This window comes from Arvicola amphibius, chromosome 2 (genome assembly GCF_903992535.2).
Source record: "Arvicola amphibius chromosome 2, mArvAmp1.2, whole genome shotgun sequence".
NCBI lineage: Eukaryota > Metazoa > Chordata > Mammalia > Rodentia > Cricetidae > Arvicola > Arvicola amphibius.
Genome location: NC_052048.2, coordinates 118,194,258 through 118,218,849, shown reverse-complemented (window position 1 = coordinate 118,218,849; position 24,592 = coordinate 118,194,258). Strand labels below are relative to the sequence as shown.

The 24,592-nt window shown below is 49.9% G+C and overlaps 1 protein-coding gene across 1 annotated transcript; it reads right to left on the bottom strand.

The window, feature by feature from the left end:
- Nucleotides 1-9,281: 9,281 nt before the first annotated feature.
- Haao (3-hydroxyanthranilate 3,4-dioxygenase) lies at nucleotides 9,282-24,166 on the bottom strand. Its single transcript, XM_038318193.2, has 10 exons — nucleotides 23,906-24,166; nucleotides 20,389-20,467; nucleotides 16,609-16,692; nucleotides 16,236-16,342; nucleotides 13,108-13,197; nucleotides 12,796-12,839; nucleotides 12,368-12,513; nucleotides 10,250-10,318; nucleotides 9,783-9,865; nucleotides 9,282-9,681 (listed from the first exon to the last, which is right to left on the bottom strand). The coding sequence occupies exons 1-10, from the start codon at nucleotides 23,983-23,985 to the stop codon at nucleotides 9,603-9,605; spliced, it is 861 nt and encodes a 286-aa protein (XP_038174121.1). The 5' UTR covers nucleotides 23,986-24,166; the 3' UTR covers nucleotides 9,282-9,602.
- Nucleotides 24,167-24,592: the final 426 nt, after the last annotated feature.

Sequence of the window (24,592 nt, the reverse complement as noted above, 5' to 3'; positions counted from 1 at the left end):
TTCCCATCACGGTCTTTCTGGGCCCATAGTGTTGCCATCGTGTGTGCCAATGGCATGTCCCCGTTGCTCCGTGAGCAGATGCGTAGACGAACTGAGGCTATATCTTCACAGGCATTTAGTAGTGCTAGGCCCCCGGGGAGGATACAAGAAACTGCAAGGCTTCCCTTCTGTTCCCAGACATTAGCACCACTCTAACAGACTAAGGGTGTGCAAAAGCAGAGGACCAAAGGAAGTTGCTGGAAGCTCCCACAGTACTGCTTTGTCTGTGGCCCAATGTCTGTCACTCAGGGCTCAGCTAGGAAAGCAAAACTTGTTTTTTGAGTTCGTACAGAAGCAAGAACAGTAGCGGGGAGGGGAAGTACAGTGAAGAGGCCAGGGCCACTGGGAAGGAGCCAAAGCCATGAGGAGTCAGACAGGGGAGAAGGAACTTGGCCTCTTCCTCCTGCCCTATAGATTTCTGTGGGTGCCTCCTACTAGCTGCCTCCAGCCAGAAGCCAACTATCCTGGGAACATGCAGGCGCAGCTCCCAGCATGCAGCAGAGGAGAGCAGGGGAGGGCTGGTGAGTATCCCTGCGGCAGATGCATGCCATGGGCTGTCTCTGCAGAGACTGGCAGTACTGAGACCTTGGGGAAGGAGGCAGAGGAGTGGCCTGCTTGGGTTTTCATCCTGCTGGGGAGGAAAGAGCTTTACTGGGAGGAAGAGAAAGCCTTTCCTCACAGCTGTCCCTGCTTTCCTTTGGAATAACTTGCCCACCCAAGCACCCTGCCCTGTGCTTCCTTCTGGAAAGCCACGTCCTGGTTTCCGTGTGCCCCGTCTGCCTGTTCTTCTCCTCTGAGTCTCTGGTTCCCCTCTGCCATGAGCACTAACCAGAGCAGGCCTCAGTACTCGGAAAAACTCTCTCCCACCCCAAGCCAGTGTGGCCTGTCCGTCTGTAGGAGAGGCCATCTATCTGTCAGTTTGTATTGTGTTTCCAATAAAATCCTGCCTAGTGTCATGGCGTCTTTTTCTGGGCTCAGCTGGGTGGCTCTGCTCATACTCTCTCCAGACTTTGGTGTCTGGAGGACCTCATCTATGGGACTCTGTGCCACTGCGTGCTCCCAGGGTCTAGGAGAGGTTACCCCCAAACTCTCAGCCACCTTTCTCCCGGGTTGAATGTGCTGTTATTGTCTCAGCAGCCACATCCTGAGAATGTGGTAGCTTCAGGAAGCTGTGCCCTCAAATAAATGCCTTTGTATCGCTTAGGTCTAGAGGTGGGAGCAACAGGCAGATCTTGCCCCATTGGTCACTTCGGCACGGCTGTGGCTAGCACTGCATCCTGGGGACACATGTTGGGGTGCTTAGGGAGGTGCAGAGGAAGTTGCCGTGCTCTGGCACGGGGCTGCCATGTCAGGTGACTGAGCATACTGCCTCAGTTGCTCTGCTGAGGCAATTATAGGATAAAGTAAGTGGAGACTCACAAGAAACCCTTCCAACCTGTGTATAGAACCCTGGTTTGCTGGGCTACATGATAGGAGATTAAAAAACAAAACCAAAGAAGAGGCTGTATTTGTTGGGGTTGCTTAGATATTGTTTATTTTTAAAATAAGCATTATTTGGTTTTGTTCAAATATGTATGTATGTATGTATGTATGTATGTATGCATGTGGGTTTCTGTGTGCCACAGAACATATGAGGAGGTTAGGGATAGCTCCCTGCAGCTCTCTCCTTCTACCACTGAGGTCCTGAGGATAGAACTCGGACTGTTAGGTTGTCTGCATGCACCCTGCCTAATCTCTTAGGCCCAGGAACAATAGGCACAAAGGGGGATTTAGTACATTGGCTCCCTTGTCAACTAGATAATCGCATTTCCTTATGTCATTCTTACTTGTCCAATGAAAACAATAATAAAGTCATAATTCCACCTAAAATGATATAACTATCTCACATACAACCACAAATATACTATCCCTGCCCCCCGAGAATAAGTGCCAACGTCCCTCGAGAAATGCTTAGCTTCTTAGTGTCCCGAAACTTAGGTACAGTGGTATGTATTTACAGCACTTACATGTGAATATCATCTCAATATTACACTATATAAACAAAAGAAAGCAAATATCTGCTTAAAGAATAATCATTCTTTTATATAGCATTTTATTCTTTGATCATTTCATGTATGTATACAATGTAATTTTATCACATCCAACTCCCTCCGGACATTGTCCCCAACTTCATGTTCTTCTTTTTCTCCCTCACAACCCGCTGAATCCTATCTGTGGGATCCATATGTGTACAGGTGTAGAACCTGCCACTGAAGCAAAGGTAACCTGCCAGCAGCCACACTCCCAAAGGAAAATGGCTTTCTGGGACCTGGAGGCTGGAGGGGTGGGGGTAAAAGCACTGACTGCTCTTGCAAAGAACCCAGGCTTGGCTCCCAGTACACACATGGCCACTAACAACCCTCTGTAACTCCAGTTCCAGGGGATCTGGCACCCTCTGCTGGTCTCTGTGGGCAATGCATACACATGGTACACAGATAGGCAAATATAAATCTAGTGTATGTTTTAAAGAAAATAGAAATGACTTTTCCTCCCTCGCAGCCATCAGCCGCCGCTAGCTCTTCAGCACGGATGGTTCCTCATGGGCCCCTGTTCCATCCATGCTGGAGTGTTGACTGATCTTGTACAGGTAACTGCAGCTACCACGTGTTCCTGAGCACAATGGCCGTGTTACGTCCCAGCACTCCCCATCTTCCGGCCCATACGTATTTGTGAGCCTTGGGGTTGGGGAGATTGTTATAACGTCTTTAGGACAAAGCACCCACAGTCACTCTCCCTCAGCACTTGACCTGCTAGTTATGCATCTCTATATTAGCCCCGCTGATGTTTATTTCTATTCTTTACTATTTGGGCTCTTTTGAGGGGCCCGCCGCCCAGCTCCCAAATAATCACACATGGAGGCTTACTCTTTTTCACAAATGCCTGGCCTTAGCCTGGCCTGTTTCTAACCAGCTTTTCTTAAGTTATCCTGTCTACCCCTTGCCTCTGGGCTTCCCTCCTTCTCCACTTCCTGTCAGTTAGTTGCTGACTCAGCCTCCTGACTCCAGGTTAATTTTATTTAATCGAACTAATGTAACATGTCTTTGAATCATTAAACAAATATTCCACAGCATAAACGAGCGTAACACATCTCAAATTAATACTCCACAACATCCTGACACTGCAAAAAGTTTCTCTAATCAAGGCTGATGACAGCCGCACAAATGTAAGGACAGAACAGTAAATATTTGGAGGGTACTGGACAACACGCTATTCGGCAGGACAACTGTAGTGGTTCCCCTCTAGAACTTGTGCCTCCCCCTCGCCCAGCCACAGGCTTCTGACCAGGCACGAATCCCCTCCTGGGTAGCAGGCCTCGTATGCTACCCCATAATAGTCATGCCACTTTTGCCCCAGTGGGCACATCTTGCCTGGCAGATCAGTACTGTAGCATGCAGGTTTCAGACAAACATAGTTTTAACAAAATAAGACAGAAACACCCAAATGGCCACTGCATCATCATGTCTATAACTGATTGCATGGCCTTACCTGGTATTTATAGCTTACCTTCCTCTAGCACCCACTCTGCATTTCCTCCACTCCCAGAAGCCCCTCAGTGGGTCTTGTTACTCATCCCTTCATGCCTAAAGGATCTGGGCCATTTATCCTCCCACTTGGATTGGGTTGTTGTCATTTCCTATTGACCTTAATGGTAACACTAAGAGAGCACACCCCAAAGGGTCTCTTGCATTCCAGATACTCCACCTTATTTCCTTTGTAGAAAAGCAGTCCAGTTTCTTCCTATAGTACAGATCAATAACTCTTCCCAGTACTGTGACTTCTACATTAGTCTCTTGACTCAAAGATACCAGGAGCACAAAGCATCCAGGATGAAGTCAAACCTACCTTCCAAATCATCTTTTAAAATTTAGATTCATTTATTTAGTGTGTGTATGCTGGTGCACATGTTCCAGTGTGTGTGTGTGTGTGTGTGTGTGTGTGTGTGTGTGGTGTGTAGACAACATGTAAGAATCAGTTCTCTCCTTCCACCATATGGGTGTTAGGATTGAACTCAGATTATCAGGCTTGGTGGCAATTGACCTTAACCCACTGAGCCATTAGCTGTCCCTTAGCTTCCAGTTCAAAGGAATGTTTGGTTGCAGCTCCTGGAAATATCCAAAAACGTCCTCATACCCTAGAACCAAAGTTTCTCGGCTAAGGGAGCATAAAGCCACAGGAACAGCACCATGGGTGCTCGCATCTCCAGGCCCCATTTGGTGGTACCATGCTCAGGGGCTCATGGGTAGGTTCTTCTCAGGGAGCTTGTTCTCCTATTCCAAGACCTAGGTGTTTGATCCTGCGCCATGCCCTAGGGTCTCACCCTACAGAGCCAATTCTTAAGAATCTTTCCTTAGAGGTCAACATTGTCCTAATGTCATCCCCTAACTGAGAAGGGACCCTTCTCTATCAAGGACACACCTTCCTGCTACACCCACTCCCTTTAGGCCTTTACAGTAGGGTATCCAGACTCAAGCCAGACGAACACTTACTCACTGTGGAACCTGGGGAAAGTCACCCAACCTACCTGTGCCTCTGAATTCTCATCTGCAAAAATGGGATAATATCTCTCAGGGCTAAAGAAATCAGCACACGTGTGATCTTAGAATAGCGTGGTCCACAGTGTTTATCACTGTTAGCTCATTCCTACCCTTGTTCTCACCTCTCCCTCCTCCTCCTCCTAAAACTATGTTTAAATTTCTCTGTTCAGGCCACAAGGCGACAGAACACTCAACCCACCAAAACCTCAGTCCTCTGCTCACCTCACTTTGTCTCCCTTTACTGGCAAAGAAACTGAAAGAGGAGACGTGTGTCTCCATTACTTCAAATCTCATTAATGCCTCCACCCGTTACACTACTTTACGGTTTCCATTCTGCTCTGGTCCAGCCACTCACAGAACTTGCTGTCAATAAAGTCACTAATGACTGTCTAAAGTGCCAAAAGTCTAAGTGTCATCCCATCCGAGCGTCTCAAGCACTCAAAGCTGTGGTCACCCCCTCCTAATTTGCATTAACCTCTTTATGATCTACTCAGAGACACAGTGAGATACTGCTCCTGGCTGCCCCACCTCCACAGGTTGGACTTGAACCCCTCACCTTCTTGCATGTTGGGATTGCAGGCACATGTCACACCTAAGCTTACAACTTGTCATGTCTTAGCAAGCTTTTTTTTTTCAATATAGTACTGGTCTATATTTTAAAACTATAGTACTAAACTATATACTTATACTATATATATATATATATATATATATAGAGAGAGAGAGAGAGAGAGAGAGAGAGAGATAGTATATGTACTATACTATAGTATAGTATATAGTATAGTACATTGTTAACATGCACTAGGCTTTGCAGACTGGCTTCCCTGCATCAGGTAGCTAGAGAGCACTTTCGAAAACGCTCTGTTCTTACACAAGGCGCGTTCCCTTCATAAATGGTGGGTTTTTTCCATCTTTTCTAATGGAAATCTCTCTCCTTGGGCAAAGAGATTACCTCCCCTAATGTTCTCTTTTCCTCGCTCCAGCCCGCATCTTCTATTTAAAGCTTTCTTCTCAACATTTTTCTGGGTCTTTCATTTTGTGTGTGCCCCCTACCTGCAGGGACTTTTAAAGAATGCTTCTTGGTCCACTTTACTCTCTTACTGAGAATGGCATCCATTACCATTACCTCTGCCTTCCCGGTCCAGCTCTGATGGTGCTCCTGTGTGTCATCTCCCTGGAGGCTTGCACACCCTGCACTGAGACTCAACCCTCTGTCCTCTCCTCTAAACCTGTGCTTTTGCCAGTGTTGTATGAGGCGCTGCTCACTCTTCACGGGTCATTTTCCCTGCTCAGCCTGGTGGTGCCCCTAAGCTCTGATTTTGAGTTCCTTTGCCAGAAATCATGGCCTGAGGTCAGAGGAGAGTTCTCTACTCCACACATACACATAGACTCTAGCTATGTGTGAGGCCCAGAAAATTCTGGGTGAGCATTAATGACTATTGGCTCTTTGCTTTCCTGTCCCACTCATCCCTATACGGGAATGCTGGGAGGGAAGCAATGGATGCTGCTGTGTTGTACCCTTGGTAGGAGCAGCTTATACTGGGAGAGAGGCTACAAAGTGCTGGCCCATACTCACACAGTATGAGCTAGAGCCCCAACATCTCCAGTTCACCGTGCACCCCTGTACTGCTGCTCTCCTTACTGTAGAGAGCAGCTGGTTCTCCATTGTTCTTCTCCCCTTGTTCCCTTCCTGTTCCCTGTAGGTACCTTGCTCTGCTGTTGGCTTATTTCTGTCTTCCATCCTGTAGCAGACAAGGGCCAGAGTCATGGTTTCCACTCCACAAATGGAGGAGTATTCCAGAGAAAGGTACACCGGGCCAGATTAAGGGTGCCCTACTTTCCCTGGTGATCACAGTGGCACAAGGGCTCCTTCAGAGAAGGCAGGCCTGGGGAACTTGGGGCAGGCAGCAGGAGGGGGGGCAGGCACCAGGAGGGGCGCTGGCAAGCTCAGCAAGAACCTGAGCTTATAATCAGAACCAGAGGAAGGCTCCAGGGCTGGCTGGGAGCTGGGTCCACACCTTCCCCAGGGACTCCTTAAGGCAGCCCTGTGCCTGTTCTAGGCAGGCAAAAACAGCAATGAAGACATGCGAGTATCTCAACATTTCTCTTACATTAGATTGGGCTGAAACAGCCAGCTAGTTTTAGAGGTGGGGTAGAAGGCTCAGAGAGAGGTATTGGCAGAAAGATGTCCAGAAAGGGGGCGGGGAGAATGAAGGCAATGCCATGTGGTGTAGGCAAGGTTTTCTTGTCCTGGCTGCCTGCTCCCAAATAACCAAGACATAGTAATTAAAATTTCTGGCCAATAGTTTAGGCTTGTTACTAACTAGCTCTTACAACTTAACCCATTTCTATTAATCTATGAGGCTCGTGGCTTTTACCTCTATCTCATTTTGTGTGTCCAACTGGTTCTGAGTATGGCTGGCTACTCCTGACTCCTCCCTTCTCCTTCCCAGCATTCTTAGTTTGGTTTTACTGCCTAGCCTTATTCCATTCAGCTATTGGCCGGTCAGTTTGTTTACTAAACCAATCACAACGACAAATCTTCATAGTGTACAAAGCGATTATTCCACAGCAACATGGTCTCACTCCAGCATCGGGGTTGCTCCGACCTCATTGAGCACAAACCTGGGTAGACACCTGAACGATAGGCACTTTGGGTGGCCAACAGTGTGTCAGTTGGTCCATTAAGGGAGTGGCAGCTGACTTGGAAATGTTCAGTCTCAGGCTGAGGTTGACTGACCTGGGCTTGGCCTTCTGCTCCATGGGACAGCCTTGGAGTGGCCCTACCAAGGGAGGTGGTCTGTGGAGTGTCCCTACCAGTGTGGAAAAGGCACAGTGACAGCAAAGGGAGGGGCAGATGGAGGAAAAGACAGTACAGACGGAAAAGCAGCCAGGACACGAGTGACCTGGAAGCTGTGTAGGTGGCCCACAGCCCTTCCTGCCACCAGCTTTTCTCTGAGATCATTGGCGAGTTTTCAGAAAAGGGAAGTGGGTAGGGACAGCATGCAAACTGGTTTCAAAATACATTCCTCCTACTGACTCTCAGCCTGCCTCCGTCCTGCCTGCTTTTTCTACTCTACTGTGTCTCCCTCCTGGGCTTCTGCCCTGCTCCAACCCTGAAGCCTTCTACATGATTCAAGCAGGCTAGCTAAAGTGGATGAGAACCCCAGAGGAACTGTGGAGAGGGGACTAGGTCCCATACTCAACACCCAGAACCCTGGAGAGCAGAGACCCCCACCTAGGGACTCAGTCTATCTTCAGTGTCCCTATAGCAGTAAAGGGAAATTTATGTCCTTCCGGTCAAGAGAATTCTCTCTCTAGCCCGGGTGGAGACCTAGCACTCAGCTGGGCAGGTCAATCCCTTGACTGAGAGATCATTTCTAGGGAGGTAGATGTACTTTAAGCCGTGCTAAGGGGACAGGAGGAGCAATTATCCCTTTAGTGAGATGATGCAGTTTCCTTCCTAGAATTCCCAATCCCCTAACACAGTTGCTTCTGGAGGTGCAGCCGGATTACTCTAAGTCTTTTCTTCGGGAGAGCATAGCTCGCCTTTCTTCTTCCTAGCTTGGGTCTAAGCACACTTTCTCTAACATCTAGCCTTTCTTATTTTCTCTGAAGCTTCCCTCCCCTTCCTCTTTAACATTTGGCTGCATATCTGGCCCGACTCAAAAGGTGCTGCAGAGATTTATAGCTTGCCTGCTTTGGGGTTTTCTTTTAAACTCTAATAAGATTGTCCTCTGTAAAATCAGGTGCTGTCACCTTCATAGAGAGTTGTGAGGAAGGAAATGAGAAAGCCTGGCAGATGGAGCCACCCCTTCTGTGTTTTGACCTCAGAGTGTCTCGAGACACGCTGTGTTCTCTTCCGAGGTTTGGCACCCAGAAGCACAGTCAAGCAAGGACCAGTGAACATTTGGAGGCACCCATGTGATCCTTCTTTGCTTAGGCAAAGGTTTGGGGTAGGAAGGCATGGGCTGGTGTCACATCCCTCAAGGCCAGAACACCCCTCAGCAAGGTCAGGTCCTCTTTGCCCTCCAGTGGAGTGTGTTGGAGCAGTGGGCCACCAGGCTGGGGGAGGAAGATAGGGTTCTAGTTCCCTAGATGAACCTCTGCCTCTAAGCCAAGGCCTGTTCTGTGTTGATGCAGGCTCAGGCTTGCAGGCTCAGGCGGCGCAGATGCAGGCTCAGGCTTCTCACTGAAGTACCTGGCTGAAGTCCCTGGCTGAGCCCAGGTGCCCAGGGAGGCTGCTGTACATGTCTCTTCGTGGATGTCTCACTTCCCATTCCTCCCCTGTAGCAGTTGTGAGTAGTAACTAACTCGGGGGGCGGGGACTTTACGTTCTAAAGATTTCTATTTTCCACAGTTAGCATGAATGACTTCTGTGATTGAGAAAGAAACTCAGCAGAGTAGGGTTTGCTGTTTTTCAGTTAACAGCTAAATGAATGAATGAGAACAGAGAAAGAGTCAAAGAAGCACTCAGCTGTACAACCATGGCAGGACCCAGCACGTGTGTGGGTTAGGGTTGCATACACGGGGAGAAATGCCCATCCACAAGAGGTGGTGACACATAGTAACAGTCCCTCTAACACCCTAAGGTCACTGGTGTTCCCAAACCCCAGATGCAACACATCACAGAGGAACACAGGGTCCGCTACCTATAACTCATGAGCCTTCGTTCACCAGGATGCCTTTATTGAGAGATTTCTCGGGGGCAGGATGGTGGGCTCATGGGGATAATACGTATCTAGCTGAACAGTGTGGGACAATGACTGTTAGAAGAGAGGGGGAGCTGCTGGTGCTCTAGGAGTCTGGCATCCTGGGCTGAGGACGGCAGGAGGGTAGATGATAGGGAAAAGCCACAACCAACCAAGGGGCCAGTTAAGGTGCTTCATGTCCATGAAGATGCAATGATCCTAGAAGAGCTATTTAGAAATGGCAGCTTCCAGGACAGCTCTCAGGCACCCTATGCCTCTTGGGGCCCACACACGAGGGTCACCTCAGTGGCTTCTTACAGGCAGGATCCTGTGTCACAGACAAGGCCACAGAGCCTTGTGCTCGCTCCCACATGTACCTGTGGAGACACAGACAGGCAGGAACAGGCATGAGCCGAGCCCAAAGATCCCAGAGATGGGGGCAGTTCCACAGTTTCAGGAAGTCCTTGCATGTACTCACGCGGTCCCAGCCGGCACCAGCAGGCTGTCATCTGGGGCCAGGCCTACACACTGCCCTCCCATTGTCACCGTAGAGGAACCCTCCTGTGAAAGAACAGAAGAATGAGACTGCACTCAAGGCCAGCCTGAGCTACTCAGTGAAACCCTGTCTCAGTAAGAAAAGGGTGTGTGTTGAGGAGTGGGGGGTGGAGGGTGAGGTGGAGGGGTGGTGCGGGGTGGTGGTGGTTTCATGGCAGACCTCTTGCCTTGCAGGAGGCCCTAGGTTCCATCCCCAGCACCACAAAAATAAAACAGAACAACAAAAGATGATGGGGGAACTGTTGGGCCTCCACACCTGCTTTAACAGCCCCAAGCCTGCCATGCAAGCAGGCTCTAAGAGTAGGTCTCACTATGGGAACCTGAGGCCCAGGAACAACCCAATCTCCAGGGACAGGAAGTTGTGCCACCCTGTCCTGGGATCCCACTTGCCAGCTGCCACAGCCACACGTCCACATCCTGTCTTGGGCCTTTGCTGCTACCTTGTCCATGGGCAATGACCTGGTGGGAGACAAAGCAGAGTTTAGGGGGTGGGGATCTTGCCCCATCTAGGAGATAGCCCTGACCCTGGTTCTCAACCACGATGACCTTCAAGGGGCAAGACGGGGCAGTGCTACAGCCTCATATATGACAAGGCTTTACTTGTCAGGGATCAGAAAGGAGGACCTCTGCCACCAGCCTGGCAGCAGGGGCTGCCCGCTCATTATGTACAATCGCTCATGATCACACACACACACACACACACACACACTCTGCCGTTCCTCCTAATGTGTGTCACCAGCTCACATTCAGACACTCTCACCTCAGCTCCCCAGCTTTCCTCCACCCTTCCCGGGAGATGTTCCTAGTGTGACTTGAGAAGGAGAGAGGCTGAAGCCTATCTGTCTTATGACCCTTGAGGGCTGGTGCTCCTGCTGGCTGTAATAGGGGGAAATAGATATTTTGCTATGGAAAACTAGAGCAGGTAGACCGGTGGGGGGAGGGGGAGAGGAAGCCACTGCTATGGCTCTGATGGGTGAAGGGGCTTCAGGTTTTATGTTCTATTATCACAGCCTCTCATAAGCTTTGGGTGTCCCTGGTACCGAAAAAGTGGCCCAAGTCTATACTCTGTGGGCCTCCTGTCCTGGGGTGAGAGTTTTCTCTTTCTTTTTCTCCTCCTCCTACTCTTTTTTCTCTCCTCTTTTCCCCTTTCTTCTTCCTCTTCCTCCTTCTCTTCATCATCATCGTCCCCGTCACCACCACCACCACCATCATTTGTGAGCACATGGTGTGTATGTGTGGGCACACACGCATTGGCGATCAGAGGATGACCTACAAAATCGGTTCTCTTCCCACCTTTATGTGGCTTCCAAAGATCAAACCCAGGTTGCCAGGCTTGCAGAGCAAGCACCTTTATGCAGTGAGCCATCTTGCTGACCTGGAGTGACTATTTCTAACCATGTAGGCTGGGCCGTTGGCAAGTTACCGCACACAGGACTACCGGCATCTTTATAGGTCTCCCTGTCCTCTGACCCAGCCTCACGAAGGAAGGGTGACAGCTGTGAATACCACACTAGCCTCCTCACTCAACACCTGGGTGAAGCCGCACTGTCTCTAGGACATAACCGCTCCCCTAGTCTAGCTCAGCAGAGTTCCAGGAAGAGTTAGTGACTCCCCTGTAGCTCTGGCTAGCCTCAGCTGCTTGCAGGGCGAGGCTGTTCAGTCCTTCATTCCTCCCTCAAATGTTCCGTCCACCTCACTTCCTTCCTCCTGCAAACCTTTACACTTGCTTTACAATTCTACTTGGGGGCTGGAGAGATGGCTCAGTGGCTAAGAACACTTGTTCTCTCAAAGGACCCTCACAGTCATAAGCATCTGTACCTCCAACTCCAGAAGGTCCAACACCCTCTTCTGGCCTCCCCAGGCACCAGGCAAGCAATGTGCTTGCATACATGCAGGCCAACACACATAAACATAAAATATATAAATCTAATTTTCTTATTTAAAAAATTCTATATGTATACCACCTCCTCCAGGACCTTCCTTGACTTTTTTTCCTTTATCCTCCTAGGACTTCCTATGGTTTCTCTAGTAAATAAGCTGTCCCATGACCGGCAGCTATGGGTTAATTTGTCCATAGCAACTGTCTTGTTCTTAATGAAGCCTAACACAGCAGCAATGGTAGATGAAAGGTCAGCTTCTTATCGTTGCTACACATTGCTGCCCAGTCCTCTGCCAAATAATTCTTTCCCTTCAGCTTCCAAGATCCCATGTGCCAAAAGCCCAGGGGTAGGTAAGTGACAGGCACCCAGGAAGCTGATAATGAGTGAAGAACCTCCTACTCTGAAAGTGAAGAGACTGAGGGACCATGAAGCCACCAGAGAAAACAATGTTACTCTCTGAGACAGAGAGGGAACAGGGAGGCTATTCTCTTGCTTCTGTGCTCTCCTCTCTCTCTCTCTCTCTCTCTCTCTCTCTCTCTCTCTCTCTCTCTCTCTCTCTCTCTCTCTCTCTCTCACACACTTCCCACTTCCCAAATGAATAGATGTTGAGGGCCCTGAGCTGTATTACCTGGGTCTCGTAAGTGTCCCCAAACAGGCTGAGGGATGTGCCTGCCTGAAGCTCCCTGGAGTGACCATTCAGCCATGCCTTCAGTGACATAGGCTCCATGACAGATCGTGTACTCAGCGGGAATGGCGGCTCCTTGAGCAGCTGGTCTGTGCCAACGACAACAGTGATAAGCAGTGACCTCCAGGCTCAGCCCACCCAGCCCCAGGACAGCCAGGTCCCAGGAGCCCTAACTCAATAGCAGATATGGGTCTTAGGTGCAGCCTAGTGGTTGAACAGCCACACGGGGGTGCTGCTTGGTGTCATTTGCTCAGAACTTGAAGTTCTGGACAGAGGGCTCAGGAAGAGGCTCCTGGTCAAGACAATCTGCTCCACTGCAGGGCAGGTCAGAGAAAGAAAGGGAAGGAAAATGTTACTGCCAGAGGCCTCACCAGGGTCAGGCTTTCCTGTTCGGTACTGCTCAGAGCGGAAGAACCTGCAGGGACAAACAGACAGTAGGGAATGTGCAGCGCATTCCTGTTACAAGTCCAGTGAGGTATATACCATACCCAGGAGCCAGGACACAGTCATCGACCCTCACAGGACTTGACTGCCCATCATACTTTCCCTCCCAACCCTGCAGAGCTTCTCATCCCATCCCAGAGCTGGGAGACTCCCTTTCACTCTCAGACCTGATGGGTCCAGGTCAGTGGGCTTTGCAAAGCTGAAGGACAGTGAGGGGTGGGGCCAAGCTGGTGACTTACTCTTGGATGATGGGGGCCAACTGTGTTCCAAGGTCCTCGCAGTAGAACCATTTCTCAAAGAGGACATTTGCAGTGTCCCCTACATAGTACCTGTCAAAACAGAGGTCAAGGTAATCCACACCCCATCAAGGCAGCTTTGGGGCAGCCTGGTCCAGGCTGGGCTCTGCTTAAGGGCTCTCTTCTGAGCTCTGGCACTGCATGGCTATACTGTTTTGCCTCCTCTGTTGGCACAGCCCAGAGATCACACTTACACCTGGCATATGCAAAGCAGGTAGAACTCAGGCTCGGAAGCAATGATTCAGTGGGGTTACACAGCCTGAATGTCACAGGGCAGGCTACACTCAAGACAGAAGCTTGGAGAACATTCAATTCAAGTGTATTTGTCTTTAGCAAAAGGAAGTTGAAGTTGAGCCCGAGTCCTGGGCAGCTTGAAGTTTGTTCTTTGGGCTCTGGGTCATCATACACAGAAACTTCAGCAGCAAGTGCAACACACACACACACACACACACACACACACACACACACGCACGCACGCACGCACCATGAGGGAAGGACTTCTGTTTCAGAGGTCGGAGGTCACCACTGCCCCTTGGACTTGAGCACAGCTCTGGCTTTCTCTGGCACACACACAGTCTCAGTCACCCCTGCAACCACTCATATCCCGACAGAGAGGCAGACAGAGCTGTGCTGTCCCGCTAGCCCTTATGGAGTGGCCCAAGACAGGTGCTGGGAGCAACTGTCCACAGAATGCTTAATCCCTGAGCCAGTTCCAGATCAGTCCAGTTCTGTCTGGTTTTCAACTCTCACCTGAAAAGCAGCGACAGTCCTATGGAGAGAGACAGGCAATAAATACATCATACACCCATCCAGCTTCTACCCTGGGAGGAAACTGGCTACCAGAAACTTCATTATGGGGCTGCAGTGCCCTTAGGAATGGCCTTCAGGGTGGCATTTTAATGTTGAGCCCCTGGCTTTTATTAAAGGTCAAAAGCAGCCAGATGAAATCCGTTATTGAATTTGCTATAAAATGTTATTGAGGACACCAATAACTCACTAGAGTACCCTCAATAAAGCCTCTAGGAGAACCTCCTTTTATAATTAAGGCCAGCTATCTCCCTATACAATGAGCCATTATGCTGTAGACTATGGTGCCACCATTAGCAGTATAATTTTTAGGAACCTTTTAACAGTTTAGAAACACTCGTGAACTTCTTCAATGAACATGTGGCTTCAGTTATGCAAATGTGTAAATTGTAGAAGTCTGCAGTGCCCCATGAATTTTTTCTTACATTTACTAATTTGTTGGGAGGGGGCATGTGGGCATGCCATGGAATGGGCTGTGGAGGTCAGAAGAGGATTTGTGAACAACTTTCAAAAGTTTAGACCTTCTACCATGCAGATCCCAGGAATCAAACTCAGGGTCTCAAGCCTGGCAGCAAGAGCTTTGACACTGAGCAATCTCACTGGTTCCAACATCAGATCTTTATTTTTAAACCAAACAAAGCAAAACTTAAGCCTATGCATGCAGTAAGACCGCAGGGTTATGAGGGAGACGTGTGAACAGAGAGGCCACTACTTTATGCCTAGCTGGAGAATGGCAAAGGGCTTTTGGTTCTGTTTTCTTGGGGGGAACAAGAATAAAATTAAATTCACGAAGTATAAAATCCTCCCTTTAGTGGCAGGTAATTTTTAAGTTAGTTCATTTTGAATTCTTATGCTTCTAAACTTTGACAAGAAATATGTGTGATTTCAACTCATTGAAAAATGAGTGTTTAAAGATGTCTGTTATAGAGGAGCTATTTAGAGGAGGCCTTAGGATCATATGTGGGCGGGGCAGAAAGGATTGGAGGTGGGGCCTAGGACCTAGGAAGGGCGGAGTCAGTAGGTATGGGATGGGGCCTAAGCACTCAGAGGGGCGGGGCTTGCACGCCATAGACACACCCCTCCTAGCCACCATCTTGGCTGGCGTGTAAAAGAAGAAAAAGGAGGAAGAAAACGAAAGTGAAAAAAAAAAAAGACATGGCCATTATAACAGAATATGTAGGACAAAGAATTCTGGTTCTGGTAGCTGGAAAATCTTTGGTCCTCTGAGCTGGAAGTATTTCTCCTTCTAGAGCATACTAGTCCAGACCAGTGGTTCTTACCTTCCTGATGTTTCGCCCCCGTCTGTTTTTTTCTTTCCCCACAAGACAGAGTTTCTCTGTGTAGCCCTGACTGTCCTGGAACTCACTCTATAGACCAGGCTGGTCTTAAGCTCACAGAGATCCACCTTCTTCTGCCTCCCAAGTGCTGGGATTAAAGGTCTGGCTTTACCAATGGTCTTAAGTGATTCCATGAAAGGGTCATTCATCCCCCAAAGGGGTCAAGACCCACAGGTTGAGAACCACTGGTCTAGAGACTGATGGGAAAAGGGGCTTCAAGGGAAGGAAGATGGAGTCTAACTCTACCCTTCCACCTTGCTGCTCCAGCATGCATGCTGGCTTTGTATCAGTAATGCCAGGTCTACTAAATTATTTTACCTGGGCCTATTTTCTCCTCAGTAGCCAGAGCTTCAAAGAGAGCAGATGGTAAAATAGCACCTAGCCCCCAGCATCATGCAGGATGTAGGGTAAATAAATATACACAGAACCCCCTAGCTGGTGCCTGGCACATAGCTGCTGCCAGCCAGATGTCCATGCTTATTATCTGGGGTAGAGACACAGGTGCATAGGCATTGGTCAGGGATAACTTCTGTAGTCCCAGGCTGCTAGAAGCAGCAGTATTGGCCTGTACCAGAACATGTGGCCTTCTAGGTTCCTTCAGTCTCTCAGTCTGCATTGCCTGCCCCTGCCCCCAGCTTCCTAGCAGACCTGCAGAAAGCACAAACGCCAGTTCCAGCCAAAGACATCATGTGCACCCAGAGAGCACTTCCCTCCCTCATGACCAAACCCACTTCCCCTCCCTGGTCATCAGCAAATCCAGAGTCTCCATCATCCCCTGTTGCCAAGCCCTTTAGTCTCTTGGTGGCCAGGAAGTGCTCTCTTGAGTCTATCACGGATCCCTCCTGCTATAGTTTTGAACTGTGCCCCTCTGCTGTTAGCCCTCTGATCACCCGAGCCCACACGGCAAGAGCAAGAGCGAGCAATTACCTCAGCCCATCCAGCTCGCTCTCCAGCCGCCTCCTCTCAATCACCAGCCCCATGGTGTTAGCAAACCTCTGAGGGGAGTGGGGCACCCTGGCGGGCAGGAGGAATATCTGTAGGGATGGAGAACAGGAGTCCAGCATGGCTGCGATCCCTCGAGGTGACCTCAGTGCCCCCCTCCGGTATTCTGGGTGACCCACAGGGCAGCAGGAAGCTCTATCTGTCCATTCTGGACCCTATTCTCCTCCCAGCCTCTACCCAGGAAACCTGAGGGAATGTTGGTGTTCAGAGGAAGTCCATAGGATGGGCAGGAAAAATGGTTGAAGTGCATTTCTGCTCTGACGCTCTCTGCCTTTCTTTCCCCTGGGGTCAGCCTCACCTCTCCCTGCCGAATGACCACATCCCGGTGTTTTCCTTGCTCCAGGACTCGGAGAACCATGTCTCCCTCCAGCTGGTAAAACACCTGTGGAAAAACAAAATGCCTGGGACCTTCCTGCTCCATTTTTTTAGATCCTCAGCTCCTGCCCAGGACCTGAATTCTGTCCAGAAAATTGGAACAGCTTCCTGAAGACCTCCGGGCTTATGAACAGCTTATGAACAGCTGCTTATGAACACTGCTGCCCCGAGGCCCCTGCACCCCCTGGTCCAGGCCATAGACAAAAAAGCTGGAGACATACAGTGGTCACATCTGGAACATGCAGGCGACCATCAGAGTGCTCAGGATGCAACAGCATGTGGCTCAGCAGTAGAAATGCTCCTTAACATAAACTGGTTTACACACATTAGAAATCTTTTTTTTTCAAGGTGGGTTTGTGTGTGTGTGTGTGTGTGTGTGTGTGTGTAGTTTTGGAGTCTGTCCTGGAATTTGCTCTGTAGACTAGGCTGGCCTCAAACTCACAGAAATCTGCCTGCCTATGCCTCCCTAGTGCTAGGATTAAAGGTGTGTGCCACTACCGCCCGGCTGCACATTAGAAATCTTACAACCCTAACATCAACATTAGACCTATTCTAAAGAAAATAAAGCTAGAATTCAAAGCATCTGGTCTAAATTGGTGAGTCCTGGAGTTGAAGTTGGGACTGTAGCCTGTGTGTGACTCTGGGAGCCATGTGTCATTGAGAAGGTCTGGTGCTGGGCTGTGGGAGTTGGCAGCCTCGGTGGATTGAGCCGATGGCTGAGCTTTCTCTAGGGAACTCCTACTACATTTTCTATGCTATCCTAAAATCCCAATAGGTACCGTATGAGCTGGACAGGATGAGCTATGTCTCTGATTGGCAAAAGGATTGCCTTGAGTTTGAGGCCAGCCTGGCCTATAGAGTGAGACCTTGTCTCCAAAAACAAAGGAAACAAAAAAATTAATCCCAGAGGATTCTAATTACACAGTAGCCCATATGTAACACAGGCAATAGTGTTCGTGGTTATGAGTGAGGCAAAGGTTTCTTTCTGCATGTCTTATGTTTTTTACAATGAACCATATTTACTTTCATTATTAAAAATAAGCCATATGACTGAAGATGCAGCTCCATGGTAGAATGTTTATTATGCAGTATGTATGAGGCTCTGAGTCTAATCCCCCACAACACACAAACACACATGCACACATGCGCACGCGCGCACACACACACATGTGCACACACACACATACACGCACACTGTATGTTATTGAATACAAATCAGAAAAACTTACTAGGTTTTCTCATAGGAAGCTATTGAGCTTGTATATGCCTGTGTGTGTGTGTGTGTGTGTGTGTGTGTGTGTGTGTGTTCAGGGAGAGAGAGAGGGGGAGGGAGGAAGAGAGAGAGAGAGAGAGAGAGAGAGAGAGAGAGAGAGAGAGAGAGCAATTTTCAGTATAAGTCTTGGGTCCTTTCATGATAGATGACAGAAGAGGGGAGGATGTACCTCAGGGTTATGGGAGGGCCCAGGGTCCCCAGAACCTGCTAATATCAGGGAAAGTTGGGAGAAAGGGCACAGTTTCAAACCCTTTCCAGGCTGACTACAAGACATTAACAGTCACTGATCAAAGCTAGATGGCAGAGGTGGAATTTTCCTGTCTTGCCCCCTGCCCAGAGGCCTTCCCTGTGATAAGGGGCGGGCTGGCCTGAAGCAGAGGGCATAGCCCTGACAGCAGAAATCACCAACAGCAATCCAAAAGGAATTACGTTCCTTGGGAAGTAAATGATGTTTGAGGCCTAGGGCTGGCTGGAAGATTAAGTGTACCAGCTCACGCGGATATTAAATTGAGTCTGGCTTCTGTGCCCTGAAAAGGACTTCCCAGGCAGGGGAGCCAGGAACAGGTAAGGAGCCACGTGCATTAAGTCTCTACCCTGTGCACCATGCCTTTTTCCACAGACACAGGACCCTCATCTCCTTCCCAGCCGATTGTCCTCATTCTTGGCAATCACCAGAAAAAGCGTGAGGTGGGGAAGTGGGGGAGTGGGGAGTGTGGGTGCAGGGCACCCAAGGGCTGTTGCAGAGGCCGGAGCTCAGCCAAGAAGGGAAATCCAGCTCAGCCAGTATCCCATGTGCTTTACACATCACTCAGAGGGCTGCTTAGACGCCAGTGAGGACAGGCAAGGACAGAGAGGGTGCCGAGCCTGTGCTGTGCTCTGAGGCTGCCCAGGGACTGGGGAGGCACCGACCTCTGCCCTCCTACCAAACAGTAGGTCCAATTATCACAAACCTACCTCCAGCTAAGTTCTCCGAGCCACCAAGCTGTCCCTCCACATAGAAGCCAGCCCTTTTCATTACTCAGCCCAGATGAACCAAGACATAGATTGTCCCCGGGACTCATGGACACTGTATATTACTCAGGGCTCTCATTGCTATGATGAAGCGCCATGACAAAAGCAACTTGGGGGTGAAAGGGCTTGTTTGGCTTACACTTCCGCATCAGTTCATCAGTGAAGGAAGTCAGGGCAGGAACTCCAACAGAGCAGGGACCTTGAGGCTGGAGCTGGTGCTGAGGCCATGGAGGGGTGCTACTTACTGATTTGTTTCCCCTGGCTTGCTCAGCCTGCTTTCTTATAGAACCCAGGACCAGCAGGCCAGGGATGAGGGAGAGGGTGTGTGCAACTGGTTCTGCTCATTCAGGCCACTGCCGCAGGGCTGTGACTCTCTGCCTAGTGTGCTGGTGCCCAACACACACACCGGGCCCTCAGTATTTGCTGACAGAGCAATTCTCAAGGGTTTATGTGAGCAGTTCTAGGTTGGTGTGGGGAATGTCAGTGATGCAGGTGGAGGTTCAAAGCCCAGAACCAGGTCTCCCAGAAAATAAGGGGCACTGTACGGTGATCCTTTCCCACCACATCCTGATCTATACTGGGGATCTGTCTGTCTCCCCTGGAGGGGTGGTAGTGGCTGTTGTCTCCTCCTCCTGCTCCTCCTCTTCCTTCTCCTGTTCCTCCTGCTCCTCTTCTCTTCAAACAAGTGTCCATTTTGCAGCCTAGGCTGTCCTTGAACTCTTGATCCTCTTTACCGCCCTTCTAGAAAGTTAGGATTACAGGTCTGCATCATCACACTTAACTTTTGCTTTTTCTAGGATACGGCTTCAGTAAGTGAGTGGAAAAGCACCGAATTCAGTCTCCAGACTCCGAATCCTCGTAGCCTCTAGCAACTCAGGACTGGTCCTCTCCAGCAGTAAGAAGGGCCACCTTGTTCTACTCCCTCTTCAGCACCAATCATGCTCTTCCTCCCTTGTCATCTTTCCACCCAATACTTCCCTTCCACGGCCTTGTGTCCTTAGACACTTCCTATGTGACAGAGAGAGAGAGAGAGAGAGAGAGAGAGAGAGAGAGAGAGAGACTGGCTTCTGGAATCAGAGTACAATGGAATCCCTCAGAGTTTGTGTCTCATATGTGAGACCAATCATGTGTATTCAGGTTGAAAGAGAAGTATCATCAGTATAGACCTCCACGTGTCCACGAAAGTGGAGACCCCACAGCAAGAGCCTGTCAATCACAGGGCCTCCCCAGTAGAGTTCCCAGGGCACAAGGCAATCAAAGGTACACCTGCAGGCACCCCAATTTTAAGGCAGCCCTTTTTTCCTTCCTGTGGCATTCATATTTGCTTTTCTCTGGGCCACTCGCTCTAGCCCTGGAATGGAAGTGTCTGCTCCCCCAGAAGTGGCGGCAGGATGGCAAGAGCAAGCATCCACAACCTACCTCCTCACCCTCCTCGATGTGATAATCCTTCCTGGTGTTGGGGCCTCCCACGAACATGATTTTGAGCTGCTCCTGGTGCCTGCGGTAAAGAGGCAAGAACAGGACCTGAATCAACTCCTACGAATGAGAGGAGGAGAACAGGGACCTTTTGGTGCAGGAGAATGTCTGGTGCATGCATCTGGGGGAAGGACAACCCCCCCCCCCTTTACGGCCAGGTTGTTCCTCATGCTTTTAAGTGTCACTGTGTGTGGTTGTGTGTCTCCATGCCTTCTGACCAACAAAGAAGCAGCATGGGAAAGCAACATTCTCCATGACCCTGGGCCAAACTCAAGATCCCAATGACAGAACTAAGGGGAGACCCCAACCTGTCTGCTTGTGAGACTCGGCACCACTGGGGACCACACTCAGGGGACTCAGGAGACTGTGACATCTAGCAGGGGAAACAGACACATGTGTTACAAAACACAGCACTGGAGCCAGCCTCCTAAGATCAGTTTAGGTTTCTTGCAATCTTGGGCATGTTAGTTGACTTTATTGGGGTTTAGCTCCCTCATCTGGAGAGGCAACTGTAATTCATCTCATAGGATATTATTATTATTATTATTATTAGTAGTAGTAGTAGTAGTATGTATGTATGTATGTATGTATTTATGTTCCAGATAGATTTATGTTATTTGGGAAGAGCAAACCTCAACTGAGAAAATGCCCCCATCAAACTGGTCTATGAGCCAGACATCTCATTGACGATTGGGGGGGGGCAGTTCACTGTGGGTGGTGCCATCCCTGAGCTGGTGGTCCTGGGTTCTATAAGAAAGCAGGCTGAGCCAGCCAAGAGGAGCAAGCCAGCAAGCAGCACCCCTCCATGGCTTCTGCTCCAGTTCTTGCCTTCAGGTTCCTTCTCTGGCTTCTCCCAGTGATGATTTCATAGGCTGTTAAGTATAGGGGTCAGAGGACAGCTTTTGAGAATCAATTCCCTCTTTCCATCACATGGATCCTAGCGAGTGAACTCAGGCCTTCAGGCTTGTGAGGGCCTTTACCCACTGACCCATCCCTTCAGCCATTTTTTTTTGCCTTTTATTAATAGACTTTACTAAGATATATACAAAAAGTTCTTGAACAAGGTTATTTGAAAACTATGCCCCCCGCCTCCCAGTCAGAATGCACCTCTCTGGGGGTGATACAGGTTGAATCCTCTAACTGGCCCATTTCTTATAGTGGAGTCCTAACCCCCAAAACCCCAGAAGGTGAACCTGTTCGGAAGCAGGGCTGTTGCAGGTATAGTAAGTCATAACGGAGTGAGCTACACTTCACACCACACAGTCATAGAGGGTGAGAGCTGGGCGTGAACCTCAGAGCCTGTCTAACAGTGCTTTACAGCATCTTGTTGCAGTAGGGGGCAGTGTCAATGGGACAAAAGACAAAGACAATACCGTGAGCTGACAGGAGTCCTAACGAGGAGGGAGAGACAGTTCCAGCTGCATTACGATTTGCTCAGTGCAATGTAAGTGAGTTTTTGTTTAAAGTGGCATTGGTGTTTTGCCTGCATGCATGTCTGAAAGAGGGTGTTACAGACAGTGGTTAGCTGCCTCGTGGGTGCTAGGAATTGAACCCTGGTCCTCTGGAAGAGCAGGCAGTGCTCTGAACTACTGAGCCATCTCTCTAGCCCCGTAAGTGAGGTTTCTATGAGTAAGAATTTGGACATGGAGACTCCCACCAGGAGAGGGTCTGTGAAGATGAAAGTGGATGCTGGGATCATGCGTTTGAAACCAAGGAATGTCACTGATGCCAGTAAAGAATCAGAAGCTGGAGCCAGGCATGGCACAGACTCCGTGAAAACTCAGCCCTCCCGCTGATAGAGGGTTACGGCCAAGGCCTGTTCATACTGACTGACATCCCCTTTCTCAAGAATCTTGTTTCTATAAGGAAGGCATTTTGTCAGTTTGCTTCCTGCCATATCTCCGAAGTCCAGAGCATCATGGTGTTCAACAACTATCTCCTGATTGAATAAAGGGAGGGCCTGTGATTTATGATTGACACTAGGAATTCTAGAGGGCTGGAAGGCTGGGGGCAGGGCTGGAGGTGAGGGAGTCACTACTGACCAGGGTGACACAGACAGATTCAGAGAAGTGGCTATGGCCTTGAGAGGGCAAGGAGGAGTTGGAGGAGTGTGAATGAGAGACTAAAGACAGGGATGGAGTGGAGGAAGGCAGCAAAAATGATAAAGCGCCAAGCTAGGGGGATGACAGAGGTAGAAGAGAGAGGAGAGAGAGGCTTCAAGGGGAGGTAATGGTTAGATAACGGGATATTGCGTAGTGACCAAGGGTGTGCGTGGACTTTGTAGTCAAACTGTTTTTGGGCTTGCATGTGGACTCTGTCCCTTACTAGCTCTGCGACATTGGGAAAGTTACTTATTAAATCCCACCCCATGGGGGTTACTGTGAGAACTCAATGAGATAATGTGCACAGACTTGGCCTAATCCTCCTGTCAAAGGGTAAGTGGCTATAGCTGTCTCAGTTAGGACATCACCCATTGGAAATGACTTAAAGACACACAAATATGGGGACCACCAGGGTGGGGGTGTAGGGAGCTCAGCTGTGGAGATGAGAGGGGGGGAAGGTGAGGTAGAGGGAGGACGGTGAGGGAGGAGGAGGACGGTGATGGAGGGGAGGACGGTGAGGGAGGAGGAGGACGGTGAGGGAGGGGAGGACGGTGAGGGAGGGGGAGGACGGTGAGGGAGGGGAGGACGGTGAGGGAGGGGCAAGTCTGAGGCGAAAGGCAGAGTGAACAGGTCAGTTGTGCTATAGGTAAGAAGGCCTGGGAGGGCCTGAAGAACTCCCGTGGTTAGGGGTGTAGCTCAGTTTGGAAAAGTGCTTGCTTAGCATATGCGAAGCCCTGCGGTCTACCCCCAGCACCTCAGAAAGAAGGCGTGGTGGTACACACATATAATACTAACACTTGGAGGTGGAAGCGGGAAGATTGTGAGTTCAAGCTCACTCTTAGCTACATAGTGAGTTAAGGCCAGCCTAGGCTATGGAGACCCCCCCCCCACACACACACACACCATCCAAAGAAGGTGGTCCTCTGACACCATGGCTTCAGGGTTTGCCAGGGTTGAGGTGTGTGGTCCAGCTGTCTCCAGTTCCTAAATTCTAGTCTGGGGCATTCAAAACCATGATTTTCCCAAAGTGTATGTATGGTTGCTTTCAGTCACGGAAGGAATGTCCCATCCTGCCACCTCATCTCTCACAGCCTCAGAGACACTCAAGTCAGACTCAGAAGTCAAAGCCACCTTCTCTACTGTGGTCTCCAGAAAGAGGAACAGACTGAGGTACTGAAACCTGAAACAGCCAGTCCTCACCCTCGCCTGAAAGCACCAGGTGGATGGCAAACCCCCTTCAGCACACTTCTAGGGGTGGGGAACTCCAGGCCAGAGCGGGAGGGGATTGAAAAAGGAAGAGGAGGGGAAAGAGGAACAAGAAAAGGGGTGGGTAGAAGTCACGGGTGCTGGGGACTCACATAAGCTTGTTGCAAACCGGGGGCTGGAAGGAGGCCCGATTCTCTTCTACCCAAGACTTCACTTTCACACGGTGCTCCATGGTCAGCAGACAGGACTCTTCTACCCACCGCCTGTTGCCAGGCAGGCAATCGGACAGTTGGAGAGGTCAGTCTGCCCAGCCTCCTGGGGTCACCTCTTTAATTAACCTCCCAGAGGACAAAGAGCGGAGCAACCCCCTGCCACCCAACTGCGTGACTCTTGGGTATGAGCCCTCAGGTCCTGAACCCGGACCTCATCCCTGCCCCTGCCTACCGAAGAGGGCGGGCCCTCCAGAGCCGGGATCAAAGCCCCAGACCAGACCCGCCTCCTGGGACCTGGCCAGCATCCTCTGGGCACCTAGCTGCTTGGGTCCGAAGAGGGATTCTGGTACCTACTTGGCCCGAGTAAGATGCAGGATGCCCGGCTTTCAGTTCTCCTAGAGACCCCCCCATCCCTAAGGAAATATTGTGATAGGGACAATAAAGGTTTGAAAATCGAGGCTTAGAGCGCAAGGCGCACTGAAGGCGACAGTGAGCACAGGGAGGCCATCACTGGAGGCAATTCCCGCCAGCATCCGGTCTCTTCAGGAGCAGTGAGTTCAAGGCTGGTGTCCTGCAGAGAGTAGTTGTTTAGACACGGGGCCCTAAGTGGAAAGCTGCTGCAGATGC